The sequence below is a fragment of the Rhodamnia argentea genome, chromosome 10 (genome assembly GCF_020921035.1).
Source record: "Rhodamnia argentea isolate NSW1041297 chromosome 10, ASM2092103v1, whole genome shotgun sequence".
NCBI lineage: Eukaryota > Viridiplantae > Streptophyta > Magnoliopsida > Myrtales > Myrtaceae > Rhodamnia > Rhodamnia argentea.
Window position 1 is genome coordinate 20,689,800 of NC_063159.1, and position 26,441 is coordinate 20,716,240.

The 26,441-nt window shown below is 39.2% G+C and overlaps 2 protein-coding genes across 5 annotated transcripts; one reads left to right on the forward strand and one right to left on the reverse strand.

Annotated features, from left to right (window-relative positions):
• Positions 1-1,970: 1,970 nt before the first annotated feature.
• On the reverse strand, positions 1,971-5,447 carry LOC115742259. Of its 3 annotated transcripts, none has more exons than XM_048271521.1 (5): positions 5,324-5,447; positions 4,149-4,387; positions 3,823-4,034; positions 3,374-3,641; positions 1,971-2,509 (listed from the first exon to the last, which is right to left on the reverse strand). In XM_048271521.1, the coding sequence occupies exons 1-5, from the start codon at positions 5,418-5,420 to the stop codon at positions 2,204-2,206; spliced, it is 1,122 nt and encodes a 373-aa protein (XP_048127478.1). In that variant the 5' UTR covers positions 5,421-5,447; the 3' UTR covers positions 1,971-2,203. The 3 variants fall into 3 exon arrangements, with proteins under 3 accessions (XP_048127478.1, XP_030532292.1, XP_030532293.1); XM_030676432.2 differs by having other exon boundaries at positions 1,971-2,512; positions 3,377-3,641; positions 4,149-4,411; XM_030676433.2 differs by having other exon boundaries at positions 4,149-4,411.
• LOC115742260 (protein TERMINAL FLOWER 1-like) lies at positions 5,412-18,183 on the forward strand. 2 transcript variants are annotated; one of them, XM_048271522.1, is made up of 5 exons: positions 5,412-5,532; positions 16,894-17,129; positions 17,225-17,286; positions 17,442-17,482; positions 17,846-18,183. In XM_048271522.1, exons 2-5 carry the CDS (start codon positions 16,932-16,934, stop codon positions 18,061-18,063), a joined length of 519 nt encoding a protein of 172 aa, XP_048127479.1. In that variant the 5' UTR covers positions 5,412-5,532; positions 16,894-16,931; the 3' UTR covers positions 18,064-18,183. The 2 variants fall into 2 exon arrangements, with proteins under 2 accessions (XP_048127479.1, XP_030532294.1); XM_030676434.2 differs by lacking the exon at positions 5,412-5,532 and having other exon boundaries at positions 16,822-17,129.
• Positions 18,184-26,441: the final 8,258 nt, after the last annotated feature.

The following is a 26,441-nucleotide window of genomic DNA, read 5'->3' on the forward strand; positions in this document are numbered from 1 at the left end:
TATATCAAACATCGGATTTTGTTTGGGAAACCTCACCAGAGTCCAGCCTCTCTCTTTTCTTTTCTTTGTTTTTGGCTCTGTCTTATCTTTCAATCTCCTCCTCTCTGACTTTTACTCTGCTTCTTTGTAGAGCTCAAGATATATTTATTTGACAAACCCAACACAAGACGTCTTCGTTGTAGATCAAATGACTTAGATCAGAGAACCAGCACCCAAAATTAGAATACCAATGGGTATATGAGCCGACTGTATCTCGATACCACCGGCTCCATGCTAATTCCTCCTCCTGCTCAAGAACCGGCCTTGTTTATTATGATAAAATAGGAAAGTCAGCGCCTTTTCATCACAAAAACCTTCTTCAAGGTTTAGGACCAAAGTAGTCCAGGTGAAAGGTTTAATATTGAATTGGTTGCCAATGTAATAGGTTTGGGGTTTTTTTGGTACTTTTTCCCGAGAACTAGCCGTCTGCATGATAAAATATGAAAATCGCGCGTTGTCATAGCAAAAATTACTCTTCATCAAGTGATAATTTAGTTACCTGTGTATAGCTTGAAGATCATGGTTCAAATTTTTGGTGAGTGAAAAAATTACTCTTCATCAAGTGACAATTTAGGTACTCGTATATAGCTTGAAGATCATGGTTCAAAATTTTGGTGAGTGCGAAAGTCTTGTTATCTTTTTTTTCCGAAGAGCATCAGAAATCAATTCAACCCAAGAGCAGGTGAACCGGGCTTGCCGGATTGGTTCCCGAGACCGCTGAACCGAACCAATTGTAAGCCAATTCGAAAGCAGCTCGGGACTGAATTCCATCAGTTGTGGCCGGCTATGTTGCACGGACACGCTTCCTCTCGAAATTTTCACGTGTCGGCGCTGGACACATCCGGACACGGCCGGACATGCTTGGAACGCATGTCCGAGCTCTGACACTTGGTCAACTGAACGGACTCGTGTGTCCTGGATAAGGAGAGTCAAAATTGAAAAAAACCTAAATTTGTATGACCTAATCTCCATCTCTCGCGTTCTCTACCTCTTGCTCTCTCGGCTCTGTTGCGACTCTCTCTCTCTCTCTCTCTCTCTCTCTCTCTCTCTCTCATGTCGTTGCTCTTGGCTCTGTGGAGACTCGCCTCTCCTGGATGCCTCGCGGATTCTCCCGGGAAACCGGCGGGAAAGTGAGGGAAAAAGGAGGTGGGTCTTTGACGGGGGCCTTCTTAGAGTTCATGCGAGGCATTCGTCGTGGGGGAAAGGCGCTGCCTTTCGTTGTTCGATCATGGAAATGGAAACTGCACGCACAGAGTGAGAGAAAGAGAGAGATAGAGAAAGGTGTAGCACTGTCGCTTGATGGAGAGAGAAAGAGGGGGGAGGGGAGAAGAAGCAGCTGAGACTGAGAATGAAGAAAATCGGGGAAGAGAGAGAGGCGTGGGTTAAAATGAAAAGTGAGAGAAAAAGAAGGGAAAAACTTAAATTTTTATTTTAGCAAAAAGGAGATAATTATTGAAGATTTTCTCTTATCAAACGTGCAACTTTAACATCAAAATAATCCGATAAAAAAAAAATCAAAACAATCATTGTGGGTAACATCTTATGACCAATCTCCATGTAAAAAATAATCATTTTCATTTATCGAATTATAAAACTAATAATTTATTATGTATATAAAAAAAATATTCATTTAATATACAATGTGTCCTAACGTGTCGGAATTCTTTATTTTTTGAGAAAGCGCGTGTCGGCTTGTCGTGTCGTATCCCCGTGTCTTATATCGTGTCCGTGCTACATAGGTAGTCAGTGCCTCATCCAAGTTAAAAAACAACTGAACATGCTATTCCCCTCTCATTCCATTTTCTGCTCCCCAAAGCATTTACTTCGACAGAGCACAGCAAAATTTGTCAACACAAGGCCACAACAAGTGGCTCAACCCTGAGCCATGCGTTGAAAGATGAAAGAAACTTCTTCCAAAAGCCAAGAAGAGGTAGTTGAAATGGTCGTTTCAAGTATTCGAAGGAGTTGTTCAACTAGCTGACAAAGAAGTGCAACCACTAGCAAGACCTCGTCTCCACATACCATGGAGATTTGGTGGAAAAAAAATCAGAAAACATAGAACCAGAAGAACAGCATCTCCACTACCAAGACAAAGGGTCTACACACCGCTTGATATGACAGATGCATCAATATGACATTAGGAATCCAAATTCTGTACCTAGAGTTATGCGGATGCTGCGGTTTCCCCAACTAGAAGTGTCTTCACTATGGCATCGCACATGCCGGCGGCATGGGCAAAGAAGTGGCCAGTCTGGGGTAGCTCGTGATACTTAATCCAGGGAAGCCGGTGGGCGATGAAACGCTGCAGCGTGACAGGCACGAACAAATCATTGTCGCCCTGCCATAAATGCACGGATCCTCTGCCGTTGGGAAATGGGTTTTCCAAATCCATTGGGTCGAACTCCCAGGTACCGAACCCGATCATCAGGTCTCGGTGGATACTCTCGTATTCTCCCTGCTGTCTTACCTGCGGCTGATCATTACAGAATACAACTCAATCTGATATAAAGCAAGTATTACCACAGATTGCATCAAGGAGAACAAAAGGCCCGTCATGCTGTTCTGAGCAACAGGAATTGTAGATAATAGCGAAATTGAGAAAGGAATACGTGGTCCATGATTTTAGTAGCATTACACGAATGGTTAGTTAAACAGATGGGGAGACAAGATCTTGTGAAAAGAACTATTCATGTTTACTCAGTATATCTATCACCACCATTGCACTGAAAAAATCCATTTCCCTCTGATATAGAAGAAGCAAATCTATTGCCATAGATCTCTCAGTGCACTGGATGCAGGATAAGGAGGTTATCCTAAGAAAACAAAATGTGACTCCAAGCATGAATAGAGGAACTAAAAAGTTCTCTCCGCCAAAACAAATCAAGCTTTCCGCTTTCTCAAAATCTTCAGCATGTTAAAGTGAAAATATAACGAACAAAAGATACTCAGAGTAGCAGCGTAATATGCGAAACCTTTCAACAGTAAATACGAGATGTTCCCTTGAAGAAAATAATCAGAGAGCAAATTTAAGATTCTCAATATCATACAGCAAGAGTTGTGTATATTATTGTGATGATACTTGAAAAGTTCTAGAAAAGCTTCCTACAGCAGCCAAAGAATGTGGACCATGAACAGATCCCTGAAGCGGAGGGAAAACATGGAAATGCTACAGGACCTCAAATCAAAGCCATGCAATATTAAGATTTCTTTTCATGAGATGGCATATATGCACAAAGAAACTAGCTGTACATAACTTCATTCTTCTCAATTCAAACTAATTACTTAGTTAAACAACAGAGAGCATATCCATAGGACTTATTAGAGGGAGGTAACATACTACATATGGTCCTCTCGGTGCAAGCTTGGAAATGAGTGCCTTGTCAGGAGGAGAAAGAATATCAGGATGAAAAGCCACAACACTAGAAGCAGGAAACCATTTTTGAGTGTTCCACCAATAGGTAAGCCAGGGAGTGTAATGAATGACCCGGAGAGTCCATTGATCTTGCCGAAATTGTTGGTAGTATGCTTCAGTCGACAGGTTTGCTGGAAAACCAGGCCACCAGTAGTTGATGACCGGAGTCAGAAGGACTGCTCCTGCTAGTCTGCAGATCATTTAAAACAATTAGAGTAAATAGCAAATGCACCCGCTTGTAACTTTGTCCTATTTTATTTAAACTTGAGTCAGCGTGAGCCCAGACCCAAAAATAAAAAAATAAAAAAGTCAGCATGAGCAATGTAGTTTCATACACGGTAAGACTATTTGTTACACTAAGTGATCGATACCTGTGAGGGATGTATTTGAGGCAGCCCCAGACCACCTGCCCTCCCATGGAATATCCGATCACATAAAATCTTGACCCTAGACCCAATTTATCAGCAAGCTCTTCTATGTCTAATGCAATGCTCTTCGGTGTTCGTTTTGGGTCAGGATCACTCTCCCCATAACCAGGTCGATCAAAGGACACAATGTATATACCCAAGTCATCGATAATTTCCTGGAAGAACCAAGTGAATACGAAATGATAAGGACATAAAAATAGCATTCTCAGAGCCTTAGCATGTACAATTCTACACTGGAAGCAGAACAGGAAATAAAATATCTCAAGCACCTGAGATAAAGTGTTGGCCACAACAGCATCATGCCGACAAGAATCAAATCCATGGACGAACACAATTTTATACTTTGCTATGTCCTTTGGCTTGCCGTGTTCTTTGTATGCCAAATGTCTTCCATCTCTAAGCTTTATCCTTGGTGATGTAACAGGGGGACCATCTGGAGTTCCCGGTATCTTCGGTGCAGTGGGTTGGATTGCTTGATACACCAATGCAAGAATCCCAACAAATAAAACCACCAACAATTTGGTGAAAATCCCTGAAATTAACTCCCATGAGATAGCAATTTAACAACACAGGCGTGAAATAGGAAAATTAGAGCTGTGGATGTTCTTCGCTTTCAGAAAGGAAAAATGCCAGAGCTAAGTAGTGCAAGAAAAACAGATCACAGAACAATTGGGATCTTTTGGTCAGAGAATCTCAATACCATTTCAAGGGTCACATGTCCAAAGTACCAAACAATTCTGGTCGGTTGAACTCAAGCTTTTTCGCTTTTTTCTCAGCGGTGCAAATACGAAGAGCATGTGACAAAGTGCACTCACAGAGCTAATTATTGTATGAGAACAAAAATGATGGTACCAGACAACATAAGACAAGCTGAACCAAGTAAAAAGAACTGTTCGACATGTTGTGATTTCTTCCAAAAAGCATGAAACTTTGGAGTTTCGACCCGACATTACATGCCAGGTAAGCCGTGAACAAAAGCAGAGACGGTCTGGCCACAAAGAGAAGCGTCTGCACGGAGATTTAATCAGACTAAAGACATGACTAATTGTTCACTGTCCTCAAAATCCCTCAAAAGCCTGCCCAAATTTAGCCCAGAACAAATGCTTGCCATGACTTTTATGGTGCTTCTTCTTCCAAGCCAGTTCTGTCACAAGCCAAACAACTCTCTTATCTCCAGCCACAACCAAGCAACACAATCGAAAAATCCCATCCAACATATTTCCTATTCTCTTTCAAATGTCAGAACAAGGAGGAAAAATAAAAGAAAGAAACATGAACAAACCTTAACGAAAGAAAGCACGAAAAAGAAAAATTGAAACCAGCAGAGCACAAACTGCGAGCCCATTCTAGGCGATGATTCCAATGCGCAGCGAAGAACAAGAGAAATCAAATCCCAAACAATCCACGAAGAAAAGGAAGAAAAAAATCAAAAGGGCGATCTTACCTGAATGCAGTGTAAGAGGAGAGCTCTGCCTATTAGCTCTTCTAGTGTGAGACCTAGCCGATGCAGCTGATATCTTCCTGTTCACACCTCCCGCCATTTCTCTTGCTTCGGAACGGCGAAACACCCAAGACCCACAAAATATCTTTGCAGATTACAGCGAAAGAGAAGCCCAAAAGGCACACGCACGAGAGAGAGAGAGAGAGAGAGAGGACAACAGTGTCAAGGACCGAAGCGTGGCAAGTTCTAATCAGTGGAGTACGGAGGCTTCTTAATAACTTTTTTTTTTTCTCTCAGTTGGATTTCGCACCAAGAAAGAATTACTTTTTCGAATTTTTCCTTCTTTAACTCGATCAAATGGAAAAGAGACGAGACTTTTTCATAACATCCTGGATTTTCGTTTTCACTTCCTTGTCGAGTAATGGATGCCACTGATTCCCCGTTTCATTTTTCGCTCTTTCTCTCATGATTTTCAAAATGACGAATAATATGTTAAATTTTCGAAGGAGAAAAAAAATGTTATTTTCTGCTTCGCTGAAATCCAAACAAACATATCCCATGAAATTCGATAATGAATTTCTTCTCATCATTCGGTAAATACTCAAGTGAAAATCGCTTGTAATTTTCAACACAAGTGCCTTTTTGTCTCACGCACGATTAGGCGATTGAAAGTTGGAACATTTCTTTATCAAGCAGAAGTTGACTGGTACCTTAAGACGATTGTTTATGCATCTCTTAAGATAAGTTTTCAATATAGTAATTGTTTTTGTATAGTGGCCATGTAGTGCGTTGATGATGATAATATTTTTCCTCTGCATGACCGATATTAAAAAGATTAATTTTTTTATAAAAACGTATCTTTAAATTGCCGATTTCTCACGAAGCACGCGGTTGGAATTTGACTTAAGACAACACCGAATTGGCTAATTCCAATCGTATGTCAAAGCAGTCAAGAGCATATGAGCAAACGTGTGATGTCTTTTGACAATACTTTATTGAATGATTTTACAGAAGGTCAAATTTTGTCTGCTTAGCAGAGTTAACAGAGATCGGTGCAAAGGGGTCAGCCTTCTTCAATAATTGTGGTGGGATTCATAGCTGTAAATAATTTAATGTCGGGAAACATTTGACGCCGTTAATGAGAATCTGTGGACCCCAAGGTCGTGTCTGGTGTAATTTTATTATTATTTTCGCTGGAAATTTTGTATGGTTTCCATGCACGTGGTGCTGTCATGCGACCTTATTTTATATTTTACTAAACCTGAAGAATGATGTCGACATCGCATAGGAAGTGGAATATTCCATTTTCGTGTTAGAAACACCTAACTCATGCTCTCTCTCTCTTTCCAATCTTTAGCCCTTTTTGATAATTATGGAAATGATGACGCTTATGATCTCTAAATTTTGATCTACTGTGCAATGTAATTTCTGTACTTATAATTTGTTCAATGTGGTTCATGAACTTTTGGTGCATGTTCAATATTGCCATTAATTCTATATCATTGACATCATTGAATATTTTTATATAATCCAATGACTAAACTAAATATGTACCTAAAGTTTAGAGATCATATTGAACATACTAAAAGTTCAAGGATTGTATTGTATATAGAGGTAAAGTTCACGGATCACATTAAACCTAACAAATGAAATGGGAAAAAGAAAAGAAAAGAAGGAAAAGAGAAGAAAAGAAAAAAGAAAAAGAAAAATATAAAAATAATAATTTTTTTTAAATATATTAAGAACTTAACAAAATTGTTCATGTTAGGTGCCGGCCGTACTACGTAAGAAGGTCGACGTTTACGTTAATAATTCCCCGCCAAAAAGCTAATAAGATAAATTTAATTGAAAAAATGTGAAAAAATTTTAAGTAAGAACGTAAAGTACCTCTTTATTTCAAAAAGATAATTAATCAAAGATATTTTCGTTTTTTTTTTATTTCTTTATTTCTTTTCTTCATTCTTTTTTTTTTTTTCCTTTGATTTGGTTTTAGGGATCGATCGGGCCAAGAGCGAGGGTTGCCCATCCAAATTATAGATAGCTGACCATCCATTGACCGCACAAGAAGAGAGTTGGCTCCCAATGCTACACTTGTTCGCCTGCTCCTATATTCGATCTTTTCTTTTGAGTACAACACATTGGGAATCGATTCTGGCTATCCCCGATCTGAAAAATCAAAGCTGGGAATTGATTCTGTCTATCACCAACCAACAGATTGCGAGCCGGTTCCGAGCCGGTTCCCTTCCTGCTCCTACCCGGAAATCGGCCTTATTTATGGTTAGATATGAAAGTTACACGTTGTCCTTCCAAAAATTTACTCTTCGACCATAAATGTTGGTGTTTGTTCATATGTTGAAGATCATGGTTCCAATTTTGGTGAGTGCAGCAGTCTTATGTTCTCTTTTCAATAGGAGGCTTAGAAATCGACTCATACCCAAGAACCAGTGAACCCTCCTAGTTTTTGACCCAAAAAAAAAAAACCCCGCCTATTTCTAAGCCGGTTCTAGCTTCCCGTAACCCGCTCGGAACTGAGTTGGATCGATGCTTTGAAAGATCACAGGGACTTCTTCCAATAGCACGTCTGCTATTTAGAACATTGGGTCTATACACCGACAGGGCACTGCTCTCTTGAGATCTCCGTTGGGCCGGCTCCTCCTAATCCAACTCGCTCAACATAGAGCGGGACCAACATGCTTACCTGTACCCAACAAAATATTAACATAACCAAGTCCTTGAACTCATTAATCACTGGTTCGTAGAAATGAAGTATTTCTTTCAACACTCTATTTAGGTGTCTAATCAGCTTACAGTAAATTGATTAGTGACGACTCTGAGTTAATCATTTACATGTTAAATATTTATCCTAAATTGCGATTTGATATGGCCTTGGAAGAGCTCGAGTTAGGTCAATTAACTTAGCAATCCATTAGCCTAGAAACTTAAATTCAGGTTGCGACAACCGCCAAATCATTAGGGGCTGGAATCTGATCTCATGCACTCCTCAAATGCTTTCCTGCTGTACTTTACAGCTTTCGCATCGTCGCTTCCTTAATCTTTCACACAATGGATCTTTCATGTTCGTTTCGTCTCTATTGTTCAAGAAGTTTTTGGCCTACATTTGTTGACACTTAATTTGTTGTCCAAAGGTCATCGCCACATATTATAACAAAAAAAAAAAACTAGGAAAAAGTACCACAAAAGTCCTTAATCTATTGCATTTGTATCAATTCAATACTAAACCTTTTAAATGAACCAACTTAGTTCTGAACATTTTCACGTTTTGCTATTTGAGTCAATCCGGCCAATTTAAGCCTAAAATTTCTAACATGACGCCGTTCTACATGACACGACTGCAGCTAACGTTCATATTTAAAAAAAAAAAAAACCTTATTTTCCTGAATACTTTTATTTTTATTTCTTTTTTCTTTTTTTCTTCCTTTTTGCTTCCTTTTTCTTTTCATTGTGGCCAGTGAGAGTTGCTGGAGCTCGCGGGCCACTATGCAATGGCCATGGGAGAAGGCAGCCTCACTCGTGACTGGTGAGGCCATGGCCTCCTTTGCCCCCGGCTACACGACAATGGTTAGGGTGAGGCGTAGGTGACGACGGCGAGACCGGCCTTGCCCGCATTTGGGGGAGGCAGCCTCATTCGCGATTGGTTGCGCCTCGTTCGGTGGCCACCGAGCTCCGTTGATCCTCATCAATCACAACAAAAAAAAAAAAAAGGAGAGAGAGAGAGAGAGAGATAAGAAAAGGAGAATAAAAGGAAAAAACTAGAAAAAAGAATTAACTTTTTCAATAAATAAAAAATACTTAGAAATGTCTACGTCCGCGCTAGTGTGCCACATAGGACGATAGGCTCCATGTTAGTAATTTTCAATTAAAATTGGCCGGATGGACTCAATTGGCAAAACGAGACAATGTTTATGACTGAATTAGTTCAATGAAAGGTTATAGTTTTATGACTTTTTTGATACTTTTTTCCTAAAAAATTGAGATATGTTTTCCTTGTAAAGAAATAGTTTAGTTGTTGAACATTGCATACTTAGCATTTTAGGAGCGTTTAGAGGAATTTCAACAAATGGGATTTGGTTCATTCAAGTTTGTTTTCTAAAGAAAAAGAGAAAAAGAAAAGAAAAAGAGAAAGGAAATAGCAAATGTCATAATGTCGTTAATAAAACAATTTTTGCTTTTAGATATAATTAGACTATCATGATTTTTGTATTAATCATGAGTGAATATAATGATTAATTCTGTCGAGAGATCAAATATTTTTTGAACCTATCTAGTCAAGGGGTGGTTTGCTCGATGACTCAGTGATGTTCTTGACCTATCATGAATAATTATCTTCACTTATATGTTTTGAAACAATCGTGACTTATTCATACCATTTGAGTCGAATTCATTACTAGCCAACTGATCATAGAAGACAATAAATAAAGCTATAGACCCCGAAAAACTGTAGAAATTGTTGTTGTCATCGGGTATGATTAGTTGTTGCAAGAATTGACTTCAGCCGAACGTGCCTTGCGTGATTAAGAGGACGACAATGACACTTTGTCATCCGAATCATGGTGAAGGACACGGTGCGAACGATGCCAAACTTGTTAGACATTTTTCAGGGTGTAATTCGTACCTAATCGTTATTTGGGCACTTATATGCGTTATTTTTTCTTGTTAAAATTTGAATGGAGTGTTACTTATGAAGTTTATTCAAATGAATTTTTCATCAGTATTATTTGTTGAAAACGAAAAATTAAATTTAAATCTTGCGAATTTTTCTTCAGTAAACTAATTTGATTTCAACAACAACAAAAAAAAAACCAAATTGATTTGTTTAAAACTTGTCGGGCCAAGCATGGGCCCGACCCGACAAAAAAATGTGCAGGCCGAGGCCTGGCCCGATGGCCACCCCAGTTACCAACTCCCGAGGGATTGCTAACTGATCTATCCACTTTTCTTGCTGATTGTTCACTTCCAATGCAATAATGTGACCTCACATGTCTTGCAATCTCTCGCATGATGTCCCTAGCAGTCTGTGTTCGTTGGATATATGCAGGGATGGCCAACATTGTAATGTTAAAGGAACTAAGTGTCAAATCTTGATTGCAAACCCAATTACTTTAACATAAGACAACCCAAAAGACAAATTATTTTTTTTTAAAAAAGGACAACAGTGCTGTGTTTTTTTCCATCATGATTCAACTTGGTAATGCCTTGGAGGAATGGTTAAAATTCACGTATTTATAATCTTGATTAGTATTGAGAGAGACAGAGAGAGAGAGAGAGAGAATTAATGGAAGAGTTACTGCTCTAATTTTTCAACCTTTTGGTCCTCTTATTATGTAAGCCAAATCTAGCGAAAGGCTTTTTAGACTTCTCGAGTGAATCTCCATACAACTTCCTTTTAGTGGGAACATGGTTTTGGCACTCCTTATTCTTGCAAATCGGAGAAAGGATTTTGACGGGGTTGGATTTTCTCTCATCCTCTACTAGAATGTTCGGTTTAAGACGACAACAATAATGTCCGCTGGACAAGCCCATCACCGCAGCCCCTCCAGGTACTAGCAAGGAAGCCCAAGGCCAGCCATATATCTAAGTTTTAGGCCAGTCTTATGCCGGCTAACCAAGGTATCTTGAGACCGAGCATAGACTGGGGAATCGAATATGTAATCTTCGGCTTGCAAATTAAGTCTTGGACCGCTCGATCAACTACTTAGTCAGTTAGCTCTCCTTCTTTGTTAGACACCGAAAGGGAGAAAGGGATTTCTTGGGGCTATATATATAGATATATTTACCAATTTGGTAGTTATGAAAACAACCACAAAGTCTTTAGAGGGTCTAGGAAAGAAATTCATTCCTGGGCAAATGTCGTCCTGCATCAATCAAAGGTAATTTCCATTTTCAATGGGAGCCGTCTTGAGTATCGCGTGTCACCTCCATTTTGCAAAGCTGCCTTTAGGTAGCAATTGACAGATCTCTAGTTCATCCTAGGAAAATCGAAAAATGACAGGGATCCTCCGCATTTGTCACGTACGTGAGTCATAAGCCAACCTAATAATCAATAGCTTGGATGTATCTCGTAACCGGAAACCCTAATTTCGCATCTCGAACCTCTTTCAATTCTCCAATCAAAAACCCTAATCCGGATCCCAAGTTCATTGTGCATTTTGTTGCCGTAGAGCCACTACGAAGCCACTGTCTATGTGCTATCAACTAACAACGATGGCGAGTCAACTCCTCCGGCCACCACCAATTCCATGCCTGCCCTCCGTTGCAACCGTCTCTCGACCTTAGATCAGCGTTCTGGTGATTTTCAAAGTGGGGATCACTAAGGTCGACCATCTCCATCAATCTGCACCCAGCCAAGCATGAACGCGAACGTGCATCCATCCGCAATGTCGTGCGGATGAAAGGAACCTTGGATGCGGGGTTTCGGAAGAGCTCCAGGCGAGGAGAAAGGAAGACCGAGATAAAAGGAGGAGAGAACACTACAGCAATTGATTTTCCGGTGAGCTGATGTATAAGTTAAAAAAAAGGCAGACCGAACATCTCAAGTTCTTCCTAGATGGCCGACATCCCAATCTCCAAGGGAGAAATTTCAATGGTGGAAGCCCAGTTAACATCAACCCAGAACGAAGATCGTCGATCCATCCTATAGCTATAACGAATCAATCTTAAGCGATGGTGAAATCTACATGTAACTGCCATCCAACCAAAAGATAGGGCAAACGAGATGACTGATTAGAGATGCTTCGTTTGGATACCCAAACAGTAGCATCCTTAGCATAAAATTAGTTGCTTTATTCCTGGAATTGTATACTTTTAATGGATTTCGTACTTTACTTAGGGCAATTAGTGGGTAAATTCAAAGTCAAGTGATTTTATTTCTGAATAGATTATGATAACATTTGTTTTAGGTTAACTCTTTTATTAGGGATAAGTGAAGTAAAGCATAACAAGGGAGGCAAGGTTGTAATAACATAAGTAAAAAGTTTGTAAGGAATACTTATATATATTTGACCATATAATAAAAACGAATTAAATAAACTGCGGCTTATTTGATTATTCAATGGATTCTTATTTTGGTCCATTGCCGGTGCAAAACGAAAATACACATCACTATTATGTAGTTTATATGTGGAAGAATTCAATTACAAATTTAACTCCAAACACATATGTCACTTATCTAACGGAGTTGGCTGTGGCTGTACCCATAGTCCTTAATACACTGATTCATAGTAAAAACTTAATTTATGTTAATTTTTTATTACTTACTAGGAAAGATAGAGTTAACTAGGGCATGATGATGAGCAAAATTGCTCACTTCGTACTTTTATTTGTAACGAGATCTATTTTGAGATTTTTTTCGAGAAAATAAATCCACTTGAGATAGTTATTTTGAAAAGAAATTGCTAAAAGAAAACTCTAAAAACAAGCCGATCTGTCAATGCATGGAGGGTAGAATTCGAAGTGACACGTTCTGCAATCATGTGTTTATGGTGGAAATTGAAATTGAGTGCCATAGATGGCACAAATGTAGACTTAAATAAATATTCTTAATGTGGTCCAAGAATAATATTTTTATATGATATTTAGAAAGTTCGTGTCACAAACTTCTAATGACCTGAGGACAAACTTAGGTCCAATCAAAAGGCCAAGGGTTCATATCTTTGAAACCAAAACACAATGCGTTTATCGAGTGGGATTACGTAGTAGTATAACTTAGCACGATTATGAGGCACGCTTCTATGAAAATGTATAATATGTGTCTGAACACATGTCAACGTGTGTAAATGTACTCTAAAAATATTGTGTCAATAAGGGTTACATGTGAACCGGTTCAATTAAAAAGTACGTGTCATAAACGGGCTGAAAGGACTAATTCGTGAACGGACATATTTTTAATTTGTGTCTAAATGGATTGACTTGTTTGTGACGTGAATACGATTGAGTTCAATGCGGACACAATTTACGACATGCCGTGTAGAGGGGCCATGTTGAAAACCGTCATTCCCAAATCGAACGCTGCCAAGCAGCATAGACATGCTAACTTGTTCATAGGACCTTGTCCATGAGAGAGATTAGGGAAATCCGCCAGAAGTAGTTCCACGGAGATTACACACTCAAGCTCTCAAACCTTGGCCATTGAACACACTCTTACCTTCTCGTTGATCGTTTATAGACTCGTCAAACAGTGACTTGGATCGTTTTGGATCGGATCGAAAATGTTTCGATTCACATTGACACATTTAACATGTTTTGATTTGTTTTCATGCAATACAAATTTAGCAATCCATTACATACCCAACTTAACCCAACCCAATCCATACATAATCCATATTGCTTAAATATTTTCATATTTAATTTTTTTTAAATATATGTTATAAATGTATATTTTTTTATTTTTTTTCTTTCTTTCTTTTTTAGGGTTGTCGCATTTCCTTCTTCCTCCCGCTAACGATTGACGATTGACAACCGACTAGATCCGGGCAAGCTCGAGGCTTGCATGTGGCTGTCGCCGGCCATCGTGGCGGAGAAATAAGGAACAAGAGAAAGAAAAGAGAAAAAAATTAACATAAATAATATCAAAAAATTCAAATCTTTTCCAAAATTTGCGGCCCTCACCCTCGAGCACCCTCACCGGATTTCGTTGAACAAAAACATAAAGAAAAAATCAAAATTACAAAATAAATAAGAAAATTTGTGGCTCACGTAAAATAGTTAGGTAACCCATTTATGACCCATTTAATATCCATTTAAGATCCATCAAGTTTTAAATAATTCATTTACGACCTACTTAAGCTTATTTTTAATACTAAAGGCAACTCATTTATGATCCACACTATTAAATATGGATCAATATAAATGTTTTAGACCCATTTTGTCACCTCTACAAGTAAGAAATTTAAACTAACTAATATCGAGCTTACATCGGAAAAAACTATTTAGGCACATGAAATTACTCACCCACGACTTGAATAAATTGACAATTAATACACTCAGTCGTTTCAAACGGGAGACAAGATAAGCAAGATTAAACCAAATCGAATGAACCAGATCAATTCGATTGTTCTCTCCATAATCGAACTGAATAGAACCATTATGAGTGGCTTCATAACAAAGCAATATGCACATAGATCCCACAGCTACCAAGAGAAACTCTAGGGCAAAGCATATGGGCAGAGGTGCTTCCATAAAGCCACAAATAAAGCGAACATGAAGGTTGCTGGAGTCTAGAAGGTGAAAAGGAGGACACAAAAAGAATACGTAATGAGTCTCTGCATTGGCACATCAAACAAGAACCGAGCAGTCGCTTCACGACATCCAAGCTCATGACATACAGAGAAAAACGCAGCTCCACTTTCCATTTATCGGAAAAGACCACCTTCTTCATCTTACCTATAGTGGAACCCTCCTCTATCTTGAAGTGACTCATGGCGCTCACAGTGGATGGATGAGCAATTCGTGGCTCCTTTATGCGCCAAGCCGAAGAATGTCTTTGGAAACAGTAGATTCCCTCTCCATCCATCTATGGGTGTTTTTAAGGCAAGGTTCTAAGAAACTCAATTCGTGGTCTCTCCTTTTTATTACCTTAAATGCTAAAGATGCTTCTTTAACCAAAGTCGGTTGATGTCTAGACAGCAGGAATAATCCCACTGATGTCTCTTCCTCTCTCATTTTATATTTTGTCATTAATGAGTGGTCTAAAGCAATTGTGAGGATTCATGTCTGCTTAATTTGGAAATTTATAACTTACAAAAGCGTCCATTGTATGCTGCATAACAAGAAGGGATAAAGATGATGCTCTTTATTCAGCAGGAGAGTTTACATTATCAATTTGTTCCCTGTATGTGATTGACACAAGAGAATAAGAGGAAAAATTACCAAAAAAGTCATAAACCTATTACAATTATGTCAATTCAATCATAAATCTTTTTTTAGTCATAAACATTTCATATTTGTGCCAATTCAATCCATTTGGCCGATTGACACTAATGTAGACAATTTTTAATAATAACTTAATATTTTTTTATTTTCTTTCTCTTTTTTTTTTTTTTTCCTTCCCATTGTGGCCAGTGAGAGTCGAGCTCATTGGGCGAGGGCAGCCTTGCCTGCCGTGCCCCGCGAACCTAGACCATAGCGAGATGTAGACGCGGGCGAAGGTAGCCATGGCCTCACCAACCGCAGGCGAGACCATCATGAAGGCGACCTCACGGGCGGCCACAATAGTCTTCCCAGTGGCGGGCCGGCTTCGACTTCCCTCACCAGCCATAATGGGAAGAAAAAAAAGAAAGAGAAAGAAAAGAAAAAATAAACAAAATATCAAAATGTTATAAAAAAAATTGTCCACCTCAGCACTGGCCGGTTAATTGGACTGAATTAGCACAAATACAAAATATTTAAAACTTAATTGGTAGAAAAATAAAGTTTAGACCTGAATTAGCACAATTACAATTGGTTTAGGACTTTTTTGATAATTTTCTCAAGAATAAGAATACCCCAGGGCTAAAATGGACACATCAACAACTTATATATATCCCTAGCTTTAGGCCAAAGTCGCAAAACCAAATTAGAGTTCACCCAAGGCGACAACTTCCTTTACACAAATGATTCATGGTGGTCAGATCACTGTACCGGTCTACTCTATTTTCACGGACACAAACATGTGCGCTTGGACAAAGAAAGAGGACTTTAGAATAGGATAGTTTCAGTCTCGCGAAACCGATCGACAATTTAAGTTAGTTTTTTTCACTTAGGTAATTAACAAATGTTTCGGTTTATAATTGACTTCTGTCCTTTTTCATTTAGGACCCACCAATTGAAAAAGTGTTTATGATTAGTTTTCTGACCTGAAGCATAAAAACACTCGCCGCCCTCCAATTGAGTGAACACACTTTGTAAGAAAGGGGTTGGAGCCAATCAAGAACTGATTCTTGGGGATCCAACAGGCATGGCACGGAGAATCACCTCAATCATCAATTGCAATAAAATGAAAAATCCCACAAAGCTTACAGTGTGATTTTGTGAAATCACTGTCTAGGTACGGTTTAATATTCATATACTCTAAAACTTCCTACTCACGCTTAGTCTAGTCTAGCACTATACATGAAAATATTTAATTGGAAAGGCAAATTAGAGGCTGAAAAGATTTGAACTTGAGATCTCCTACTCTGATACTATGTGTGATTCATGTACTATTAACTATTTTAAAAGTTTAAAACTATTAAAAGAAGACCAGATTTAATATTCATAGATTCTCACGCTGACATATAATATCAATCCGTCTAATCAATGAGAAACAAAAACCAGAGTTTCTGTAAAGGATTTCCACTTCCACCACACAAAAGGGTCGAGACTCGAGAGTGCAAGCTAAACCAGAACTGGTAGAATCTAGTTACCTTCGGTTTCGCATTCTTACTCTCTCTCTCTCTCTCTCTCTCAAGTCATGTGCGCCCACACTTGCTGTTAGTCTGCAACACTATAAATATACGGGTCTCCGAGTTCAAGAAACTCACTTCAGTGCCTGTTTTGGTCATTTCTCCGCACAACCCTAGAAGTTTCTCTGCTTCAGTAGAGAGAGAGAGAGAGAGAGGGAGAGAGAGAGAGAGAGATGGCAAGGGCTTTGGAGCCTCTGACAGTTGGGAGAGTGATTGGGGATGTGATTGACCCGTTCACCCCAAGCATAAGAATGAGTGTGAGATTCAGTGGGAAGCAAGTGAATAATGGGCATGAGCTCTACCCTTCCTCCGTTGCCGCCAGACCCAGGGTTGAGATTCATGGGGGTGATATGAGGTCCTTCTTCACTCTGGTATCACACAAACTTTCTCTTCTCTCAGGGCTTTCGTTTCTGCATCAAGGAGGATCACTAACGAGTGATATTGTTCTTTTCCTCTTGCCGGGCAGGTCATGACAGATCCAGATGTTCCGGGTCCGAGTGATCCTTACTTGAGAGAGCACCTTCACTGGTAAGTGCATCTTACAAGAAATCATATAATCTATGCCTGAGCTTGGGTCTTAATTACAGTAGATTGTTTCGGTAACTCGGTCCGATCCTAATGAGATGTCCTTTTTGATTGAGAACTCCCTCGAACTATTAATTTTGTGCATGATCATTCGACAGGATTGTTACTGATATTCCTGGAACTACGGATGCCACATTCGGTATGTCTGTCTTTCATATGACTTCATTTATCATCTAATTTCTCTTTATGGCGACGACTTATGTCTTGATTGATTTCACGACATCCAAAAAATCATTCTATCTAAAATCTTAAACCGTATAATAATAAAATCATCAGGAAATCGCGTTATCCCTAGCCTAGCCAAGGTGATCGCATTGGAAAATTGCATTTTATGGACTAGCATAACTTTGGAAGCGGTGACTTACAAGTCTGATGATTCAGACGGACTTATGAACGAACTTTATGCCCATACAAGAATCATTCAATATAAAATGCATCCATGAGGGTGGACATCCGACATAGGATTTACTTGGTTTGAGGCTTTCTTTGCAAATTATGACAGGAAGGGAAGTGGTGAGCTACGAGATCCCGAGGCCGAACATAGGGATCCACCGGTTCGTCTTCATCCTCTTCAGACAAAAACGGCGACAGCAAATTAGCCAACCTTCTTCAAGAGACTGTTTTAGCACCCGCAACTTCGCCGCCGAGAATGACTTTGACCTTCCGGTCGCAGCTGTTTACTTCAACGCCCAGAGGGAAACCGCCGCGAGAAGACGCTGATCTGAACACCCTCTCTCTCTCTCTCTCTCTCTCTCTCTCTCTCTCCCTCTCGCATTTGCACTTCAAAGTCCGTCCATGGCTCTTGTTGTAACACAAATAACCATGAGAACTGAACTTTCTCTCTCTCTCTCTCTCTCTCTCTCTCTCTCTCTCTCTCTCTCTCTCTCTCATGTAAAAATCTGTCATGGTTGTCTTTCTATCAAAAGACAACGGGTTTGTGACTAGTTATTTCCAGATTTGAGCATGTCAAGACTGCTCTCTCTCTCTCTCTCTCTCTCTCTCTCTCTCTCATTTGCACTTCAAAGTCCGTCCATGGCTCTTGTTGTAACACAAATAACCATGAGAACTCTCTCTCTCTCTCTCTCTCTCTCTCTCTAATAGTCTCTCATCACCTCTTCTTGTTATATTCAAAAGGAAAATCATGAGATGGCACGAGAGATGTGAACCTGCATGTTTGCTTTTGATGCTATGCTAATGCTAAATCCCAAGTTAGGCGTCTTCTTTTGGGCCAGAGTGCCCTGTGTTCCAGCTCAAACTTGAAGAATAAAGTTGGAGCATTGGCATCACATCAGGGAACATCAATTTCCCATCTGCCTTATTGACTGTCAGATTGCGAAGTTACATCAGAGACACGTTTCTTTTCCAGTTTTCACAGCATCTTGGCATCTACGTCCAAACTAGCAAGTGCCCTTTTACCAACCATATGCAGCAAATACTTTTCCAAACTTAGAAGTCCGCCACACTAAACATATCGATATCAGGTACCTTGGAATGATTTACGTGTACGCAGGATGATGTACATTGAAGTACCTCAAACTTTAATGTATATCACCTCTTGTTAATTTTATTACAATTAAGCAAGTATGTATCTGAGTTGTAATTCAGCATTTTTATTTGTAAAGAATATCTTGGTCATTTTTATTTGTTATTATCGCTTTTTCAGAGTTTTTATCCCTATTTATATTTTCTAGTTAAAAACAAACAGTATCAAATGACATATATTACATAAACAACACTTCAGTGACAAAAACAAGAAAAAAAAATGATATAACATGCAATTTTATTTTTCATTGCAAGCGACATGACATGTGAACTACCTTACATATATGAAGTGGAGAACATACTACCGTTGGGTTAAAAAGAAATTGACTCCTTTTTTTTTGCTTGTAGATTTCTCAAAGGATTGATGAGAGTGAAAAAACACTATTGGTAAAAAAAAAAAAAATTACCGATCACCTGATTTTTAAAAAACTTGTTTGTAATCTACGGACGCTATTAAGAAATTACTCACTCTTTTCTATGGTAATCAAATTTCGGCTTTTCGTTTACAAACTATTTATTTTTCCTTACCCGACCTTAAACTAAGGTCGTACTTATCGTCTGTGATTCCCGCCCATCGGGTTTACAGACACGGTGGTAGCTGTAATAATTATCCGTGATGATTGTTTGGTATTTCTTGCATCGATGATACCTTCCATCTGTGTTGTCCTTACCTATGTTAATACTGTTCGTATTACATCTCCGGAATAATTGTGTTCTTTGCCGGTTATGTCCATGGTGAAAATAGAGGAAAAATTGTCCACAAAATCCTAAAATTATTGTACTTTGACAGTTTAATCCAAAACATTTTCTTGAATTGTCAATTGAGTTATTGGCTAAAAATTATTGACATAGACACCAACCGTCCTACATGGCACAGCCGGCGTTGACGTTAAATTTTTTTAATAATATTCTAAATTTTTTTTCGAATTTTTGATTAATTTTTTCTCCCCTTTTTTTTTTTCCTTTTAGGGCGAGTGCCTATGGCTCACAATCCATTGGTGAGGGTCGCAACCCTTGCCCAGTCTCCCCCAAATCTCACTTTGCCCTGGCGATGGATTGAGAGAAAAATGATTCTCGAAAATATCATAAGGAATTCAAACAACTGCTTCAAATACATATCGGGAAGCACCGCTTGCGAGACTTCAATATCCATGGGATTATTAGCTAAATGGCAATTGGCACATACAATACATCCGATCACTTTTCATGGATTTTCGTAACCCTGTTTTGCGAAAATGGGATATGCATTTGAATTGGATGTCCGAGTTATGGTATATGTCATCAATGATACATAAATAGTTCATATAATCTCTTTCTTTATCCAAGAAAAGGTGTTTTTAGTTTGCATAGTCCAATCATTGATCCCGAAAATTTCTAAAATAAAATTAGGTAGGTCGCTTGTATAGCTCCCTATCCATAAATTTTCTATTTAGTTTATTGAAATAATTTTACGACCTGCGGCTTCATGTCCGAATAAAGTAAGGACAAAGTAAAGCCTGCAAGGGCCCGACAACCCTTGTCGGCTGTGAGAACATAAAAAAAAAAACAAAATATAAAAACAAAAAAATTAATAAAAAATCTGAAAAAAATATTTTGTCCATATCAGCACCAATCGTCCTACACCGGCCGTGCCGCATAGGACGGTCGACATCCACATCACTGATTTTTAGCTAATATGATTCGATTGATAACAAGTGAAAATGTGTACGATTGATTTGGAAAAATTAAAAAGTTTAAGAATGAATTGAAAAAATTAAAAGGTTTAGGATTTTTTGGACAACTTTTCCCGAGAACGGAGATTGTAATTTTTGTGTTGATTAGCATCCGTAACAATTTCACCATATAGCCCTTAGTTGTATTGTTTCCGTCACATGGCAGTGAGTGGCGTGCGCATGACTTGTTCTAGTGACTTATTCTCGAATAGATATCTTGAAGATAATCTGATCATATCTGAGGGCATTTCCTTTTTTTATCGTCAAAAGCCAGAGCTGCCTCTTGCTTAACCCCTTTTCGAGCCGGTACGTTCCTAAAATCTTAACCTTACTAGCGATCACTGCCCGGTAACCGGGTTTCTAAAGAACGGCGCGAATTTTAACCTTACTAGAGTTTACCGGACGGTGATCTGGTTTTCAAAGAACGGCACTGATCATCGAAGTCCTGCTGCGGCTCATAAGTCAAGAGCAGGACGAGTTCTATCTTCCAACTGTTCAGTTAGTGCATAATCAGAAACCCATCATCAATCCGACATATTTTTAATTTTCAACTACATATGCAACCACTGTTCCTGGGTTTTTTCTTAAGCTACAAGGGTCATAAGCCAAATCAAATTCCTCTGGTCATATGATCGTACATAAGGGCCCTTGACAATGGGAGCTCGAGAAGCTTCCCTAGGGTCAATGGCTGACCAGCGCCCGTCGCCAGAAACCTCGACCTCTCCGTGAACGACCACCTCCCGCTGCTCCCGGGCACCTCGTCGAACGACGGCGCCGGGACGGCGACGGAGACTTCCTCGGCGGGCAAAAGGCAGTTGGCGAACCGCGTGGTTCCGCCGCCGCTGGTTGCGCGGGCAGCGGTCGCGGCAAAGCAAGAGGAGATGTAGTCCCAGAAATAGTCCGGCGGAGGGGTTTTGTCGACCGCCTCTAAGTTGATCTCGAAGAGGTCGTCGTCCTCCTCGCCTTCTAGCTCCGTGGCCGAGGCGAGGTGGTTGGGTTGGTTCTTGCCGACGGCCAAAGCCATTGGAGAGGAAGGTTTTAGGGATGTTCTGTAATGGAGAATGACGAGAGAGGCTTCTGAGTATTTATAGGATGAGTTTCGAGCGGTGGAGGGAGGCGGCAGGGGAGAGTGGGTAAGTATAACGCCTACAACAAATCTGCAACTGATGTATTCTGGTTGGTTGCTATTGTTAGATGCGATCCAGCGTGTTTGCTGACTTGTGAACACGCTCGTGTTTTACTTTTGGAGTTCCGAGGTTTCATTGGAGGGGGAAAACATCACCTAACATCGACCAAGGTCGGGTCCTGAGTGGTAAAACGACTAGAGATTTTTGCGATTTGGCCTCGAGAAATCTCAAGTTCTTTCAGTTTTCGAACGATGGAAATTGTTAAAACAGCCATGAATTGTATTGAATACAGCCAAAGATACTAAGACACGAGTAAAAAATTTGGTTCAGAAAGTGATTTGTTCGATCCTTCATCGTAGGGTGTTTGAACATGATTCAAAAAGTGATTTGTTCGATCCTTCATCCCGGGGTGTTTGAACATGATTCAAAAAGTGATTTTTCGATTCTTAATTAAGAGGTCTGGATCCATTTTTCAAAGGATCGTTAGAAATATCCGAGTTAGAATAGTAAATGCCACCGACTATAGGCTTTCATTTGTTGCATCAGCAGAAAAAAATGATCGAGGGAGAGAAATAACTACTACTAAACAAAGCCCAAACACCCGCAGTTTTCAAATAGGACTGTGGCTGATCGCCATCTACCATTGACCTAAACCATCAAGACGAGAGCCAGCAGAAGTAGACTAACGACCTCAACAAAACATGATTGCCCTTTGACCCAACAGCAGCCAAATTCACAACCAACTGTTCCTGTTTGAGGACCTAATCCCCCTCCCCAAAACATCCACAACAAGTGATGTTCGGTCGTTTTCGAAGCCGGAACTGTTCTCCAGTTGACGTCATGCTGTCGGTGCCATCTGCGTCATCATAGCTTAGCGTACTGTATAAGGAACAGAAGAGAACTACGTTCCAAACAGGACATTTGTGATCGCCAACCCAGAAAATGTCCCCACGCCCGCTTGATTGTCCTCTGAACATGTCAAGATAGATCCAAAACCCATTTATTAACCATAAAAATCATATGAAATTTGAGAAGTAATAATATAACGGTGTAATTTCAATTGTAAATTTTGTAAATGGTAAAAAATATTTAACAATCATGGCGGAATTCACATATGATCTTATTTCTAGCATTCCACCTTTATATTGTCATAGTGTGCATGATCCTTAACCTATGTAGCACCGACACGTACATAACACGAGACACGACACGATACCACAAGCCGACTCGTAATTTCTCAAAAAATAAGAAATTTCGACACGTTAGGATGCGTTGTATGTTAAATGTATATTGTTATATATACATGAGAAATTATCATGTATATATAAAAATATTAGTAATGAGTTTTTTTTTCTTCTTTTATTAGGGATTCGTGATTATATTTTTTTTTTATTGGCTGAGTATATTAACTTTGTGGTGGCTGGGTATATGACTTACGTATATATTTTCAATAAGTTTATATTTTGACACCTACTTTATTGAAAATACTTAAAATTGACCCCGTGCATGTTGAAATGGCGTGTCGAGATGCCGAACTCGCGAGTTCTTGGCCTGTCCGGAACACCGGCCATGTGTCCGTAGTATATCGGAGAGTATCAAACATAACATGTAGGCCTTCGGAGAGTATCGGTAATACTGAGCCCTTAACCCATATGCATTTAAATATGTTAAACATGGGGTCATAAAAAATTTCACAGGCCAGCGATAAATGGATTCTACGTAAAAGGGCCAAAATAAATGGATTGTAAATGAATTATCTTGTGAACCTATTTACAATTCATTTCCACAAAAGCCCACTCACTATTACATCTAAACCTGTCAAATGGGCATACACCCAATTTTTAGCTCATATATAATGGGTTGAGTTGTTATGTATGTTAGTTATACTCAATAAATGGGTCATAAATGAGATTAAACATAATATAGCTATGAAATGAGTCCTAAATGGGATATAAATGAATCATAAATGAGTTTACAATTTACTTATACCTCACCTATTTATATGACTCTTTCTTCATTGTGTCTCGCCCTCACTGGATCTTGCTCGCTCGCTCGCTTGCTCTGCACTCTCACCTCAATTTAGGTTTGAGTCTTTTTAGATATGATCAAATATGGAAGTGTTTTAGGAATATGCGTCAATTGAATATGAGTAACTAGATTTGCATTGCAATAAATGGATCATAAACAAGTTAAATAAGTCTATTTGGAATGGACCATTTATGGCCAGATCCATCCAATCGATAGGTCTAGTATCCATGTTTCACAAAGCTATGACTTTAACATTTGAAAAGATTAAAAGGAAATGGGTGCTATTCCTTGATGACCTCTAATACAACCTGATTTATGAGTAAGCATCTCTTATTGAACATGAGCAGCGGCAAATATCTTTAGAGCTCGAATCTCCGTTTCTCTCACATGTTCTCCCCCCTTTCGCTTGGCTATTTCTTTTCGGGATCGTGTTGTGAAAAGATAATCGAGTTTGAATGTTTTGGCTGTCGGTCAATTGAGTCTCTTAACTTTTTTATTCTACTCTGTTAAGTACCTAACATAAAAAAGCTTTTAATCAAGCCAAACTTGCCATCCAAGGGTTCCCGTTGCGAAAAATTTCGTGTGGCTCTAACTTGACAAAAAATTGAAGGGCATTTCACACTCACTACCCAGAAAATCAATTTAGAGTAATTTTCATGTAATTTGCAAGTACTCTCTCTAGATTAATTGTCAGTTTGCATATACATTTTGAATTTTTTTTTGTTGCCAGAATATGCATAATTGTTCTACCTCTTGTCCGTCTATTAAGTTGCGTTTAGTCATCAAAATAAAAATTAGGATAAGATATCCTATCTTGTATTTGGTAGACATTCAGGATAGGATGGTAGATGTCCGAGATAGGATAAAAGAGGATATAGGAGATGTAACCGGGATAAAAATATCCTAAAAGAGTGAGTGGGATGGACTTGGATAGGATTTCTTAAAATAGCAAATTTGAGGAGAACTAGATTTTTTCCACAACCACTATGTCTCCTCCGCTCCGGATCGCCTCTCCTGCGGGGGCCCACTTCTTCGGCGATGGTGACCGTAAAGTGTGGCCAATTATCCAATGGCGCCGGGCTGGGGTCTCTAGCAACAAAGCCAAATATCTCCACAACCTCGTTCTTCAATCAATAATTTGACGTGATATGATATCATCTCACTCGTCCTTTAATCGATTGAGTTTTTCCAACATTCGAAAGGGGTAAAAACTCAAGGTTAATCATCAACTTTCGAGGTTAATCTCTTGGATGACCGCATGAGTGCATCTTTAATTTGTGAAAAGATGTTAAATAATTTCAATATTCGGCACTTGTTTACTCACTTGACCGGATAGCAAGCAAGGCCAGCGGGTCATTCTTAAATAATTTGACTCCGAATCAAGACCCCTAGTTCTACTAGGTATGCACGATCGATGTCGTGTCCCGATTTGGATGGTACAAATCTCTACTCAACAACAAATTACTCATCAAAACTCATCCCTAAATAATTTCTAAAGTGCTCTAATATTTCAGTAAAACGGAGTCAATCTTAGCCGCGCCTTGTCACTACTTATCCGACTTTATATCCGTAGTTTACCAAACAGCAAATAGGATATGAAAAATGTCATTGGATTTATTATCGTATCATATCCAATCCTATCAAGACTATAAATTCAGAAGACCAAATGCAGCTTAGAGATTTATCATAGAGGTATCCACAAAAATCGATTGGAGATTTTGTTTTTTTATACCAAAACATGCATAGAATATCCCAATAGTGAGCGGCCGCAGACTTCAACGTCCCTATGAAATAATTGATTTTACATTAAATGGAGCATTAGATACTACTTCGAATCTATTTTATATTGTGATGCGGGATATACATTGAACTTATTATTGCCGTAAAAATTTGCTCTTGGATAGTAATGTTAGTTCACAAAAACGGGGATAGTTTCAAGAAAGGATCTACGGTGTAGCTGTTTCCTAAAACGAGGGTCTCAAGGCACACCTTATCTCAGATGAAGGCCTAAAATTGGTCAAGTTAGTATCAAATAAACGGTCAGAACTGGCCAGCCAGCTTGTTCCGATGGCTGGGGCCGGGGCGATTTCGTCTAAATTTACAACATGGGTAAAACATGGGTAAAATCCTATAAACCGAAAACCTTAATTTGGAAATATATCTTCAGAAAAGTGGGAGGGACATACCTTCACAAAAAGAAGCCTACCATCGTTCGAAAGGTGTCATGCTTTAGCAGAGCCGGATGCAAAGGCAGACATCAACAGGTGACAAAGGACCGCGAAGCTTAGTCAGAGGTTCGCCAATGTGTCGAACAGAAATGGTCAGAACAGAACTAGCCGACCATGGAAATCAAGAAAAGCTGAGGAAGAAAGATTTTTCCACCAAGGCAATGATGATTTCACAGGAGAGTCGGGACCACGACGTTCATCAGAATCAAGAGTCCATCTTGGAAGGGCTGGGGAGTGTGGAGGCCTCCTGTCCTGTCGACATCTGCTGTGCGCTTGAGCGAGAATCATTTTTACCTTTATTGCGCTTGAATCCACGATGAACCCTAGCGCATGTGCTATAAACACGAAGGATAAAAACCCTAAATAGATATACTTATCAATTATTACATGTCATTTAACTCAATAATTTATTGATAATATTTAACCAAAATTAACAAAAGGTAGATTTGTCACTTATCTAT

Excerpts from the sequence above, each read along its gene's own strand:
- LOC115742260 (XM_048271522.1), top strand. The coding sequence starts at position 16,932 with ATGGCAAGGGCTTTGGAGCCTCTGACAGTTGGGAGAGTGATTGGGGAT. Across the intron at positions 17,130-17,224 it reads TGAGGTCCTTCTTCACTCTG|GTCATGACAGATCCAGATGT; the intron begins GTATCACACAAA and ends CTTGCCGGGCAG. Across the intron at positions 17,287-17,441 it reads TTGAGAGAGCACCTTCACTG|GATTGTTACTGATATTCCTG; the intron begins GTAAGTGCATCT and ends ATCATTCGACAG.
- LOC115742259 (XM_030676432.2), bottom strand. The coding sequence starts at position 5,420 with ATGGCGGGAGGTGTGAACAGGAAGATATCAGCTGCATCGGCTAGGTCT. Across the intron at positions 4,035-4,148 it reads TGGCCAACACTTTATCTCAG|GAAATTATCGATGACTTGGG; the intron begins GTGCTTGAGATA and ends TGGTTCTTCCAG. Across the intron at positions 2,513-3,376 it reads CACCGAGAGGACCATATGTA|CCGCAGGTAAGACAGCAGGG; the intron begins GTATGTTACCTC and ends TGTAATGATCAG.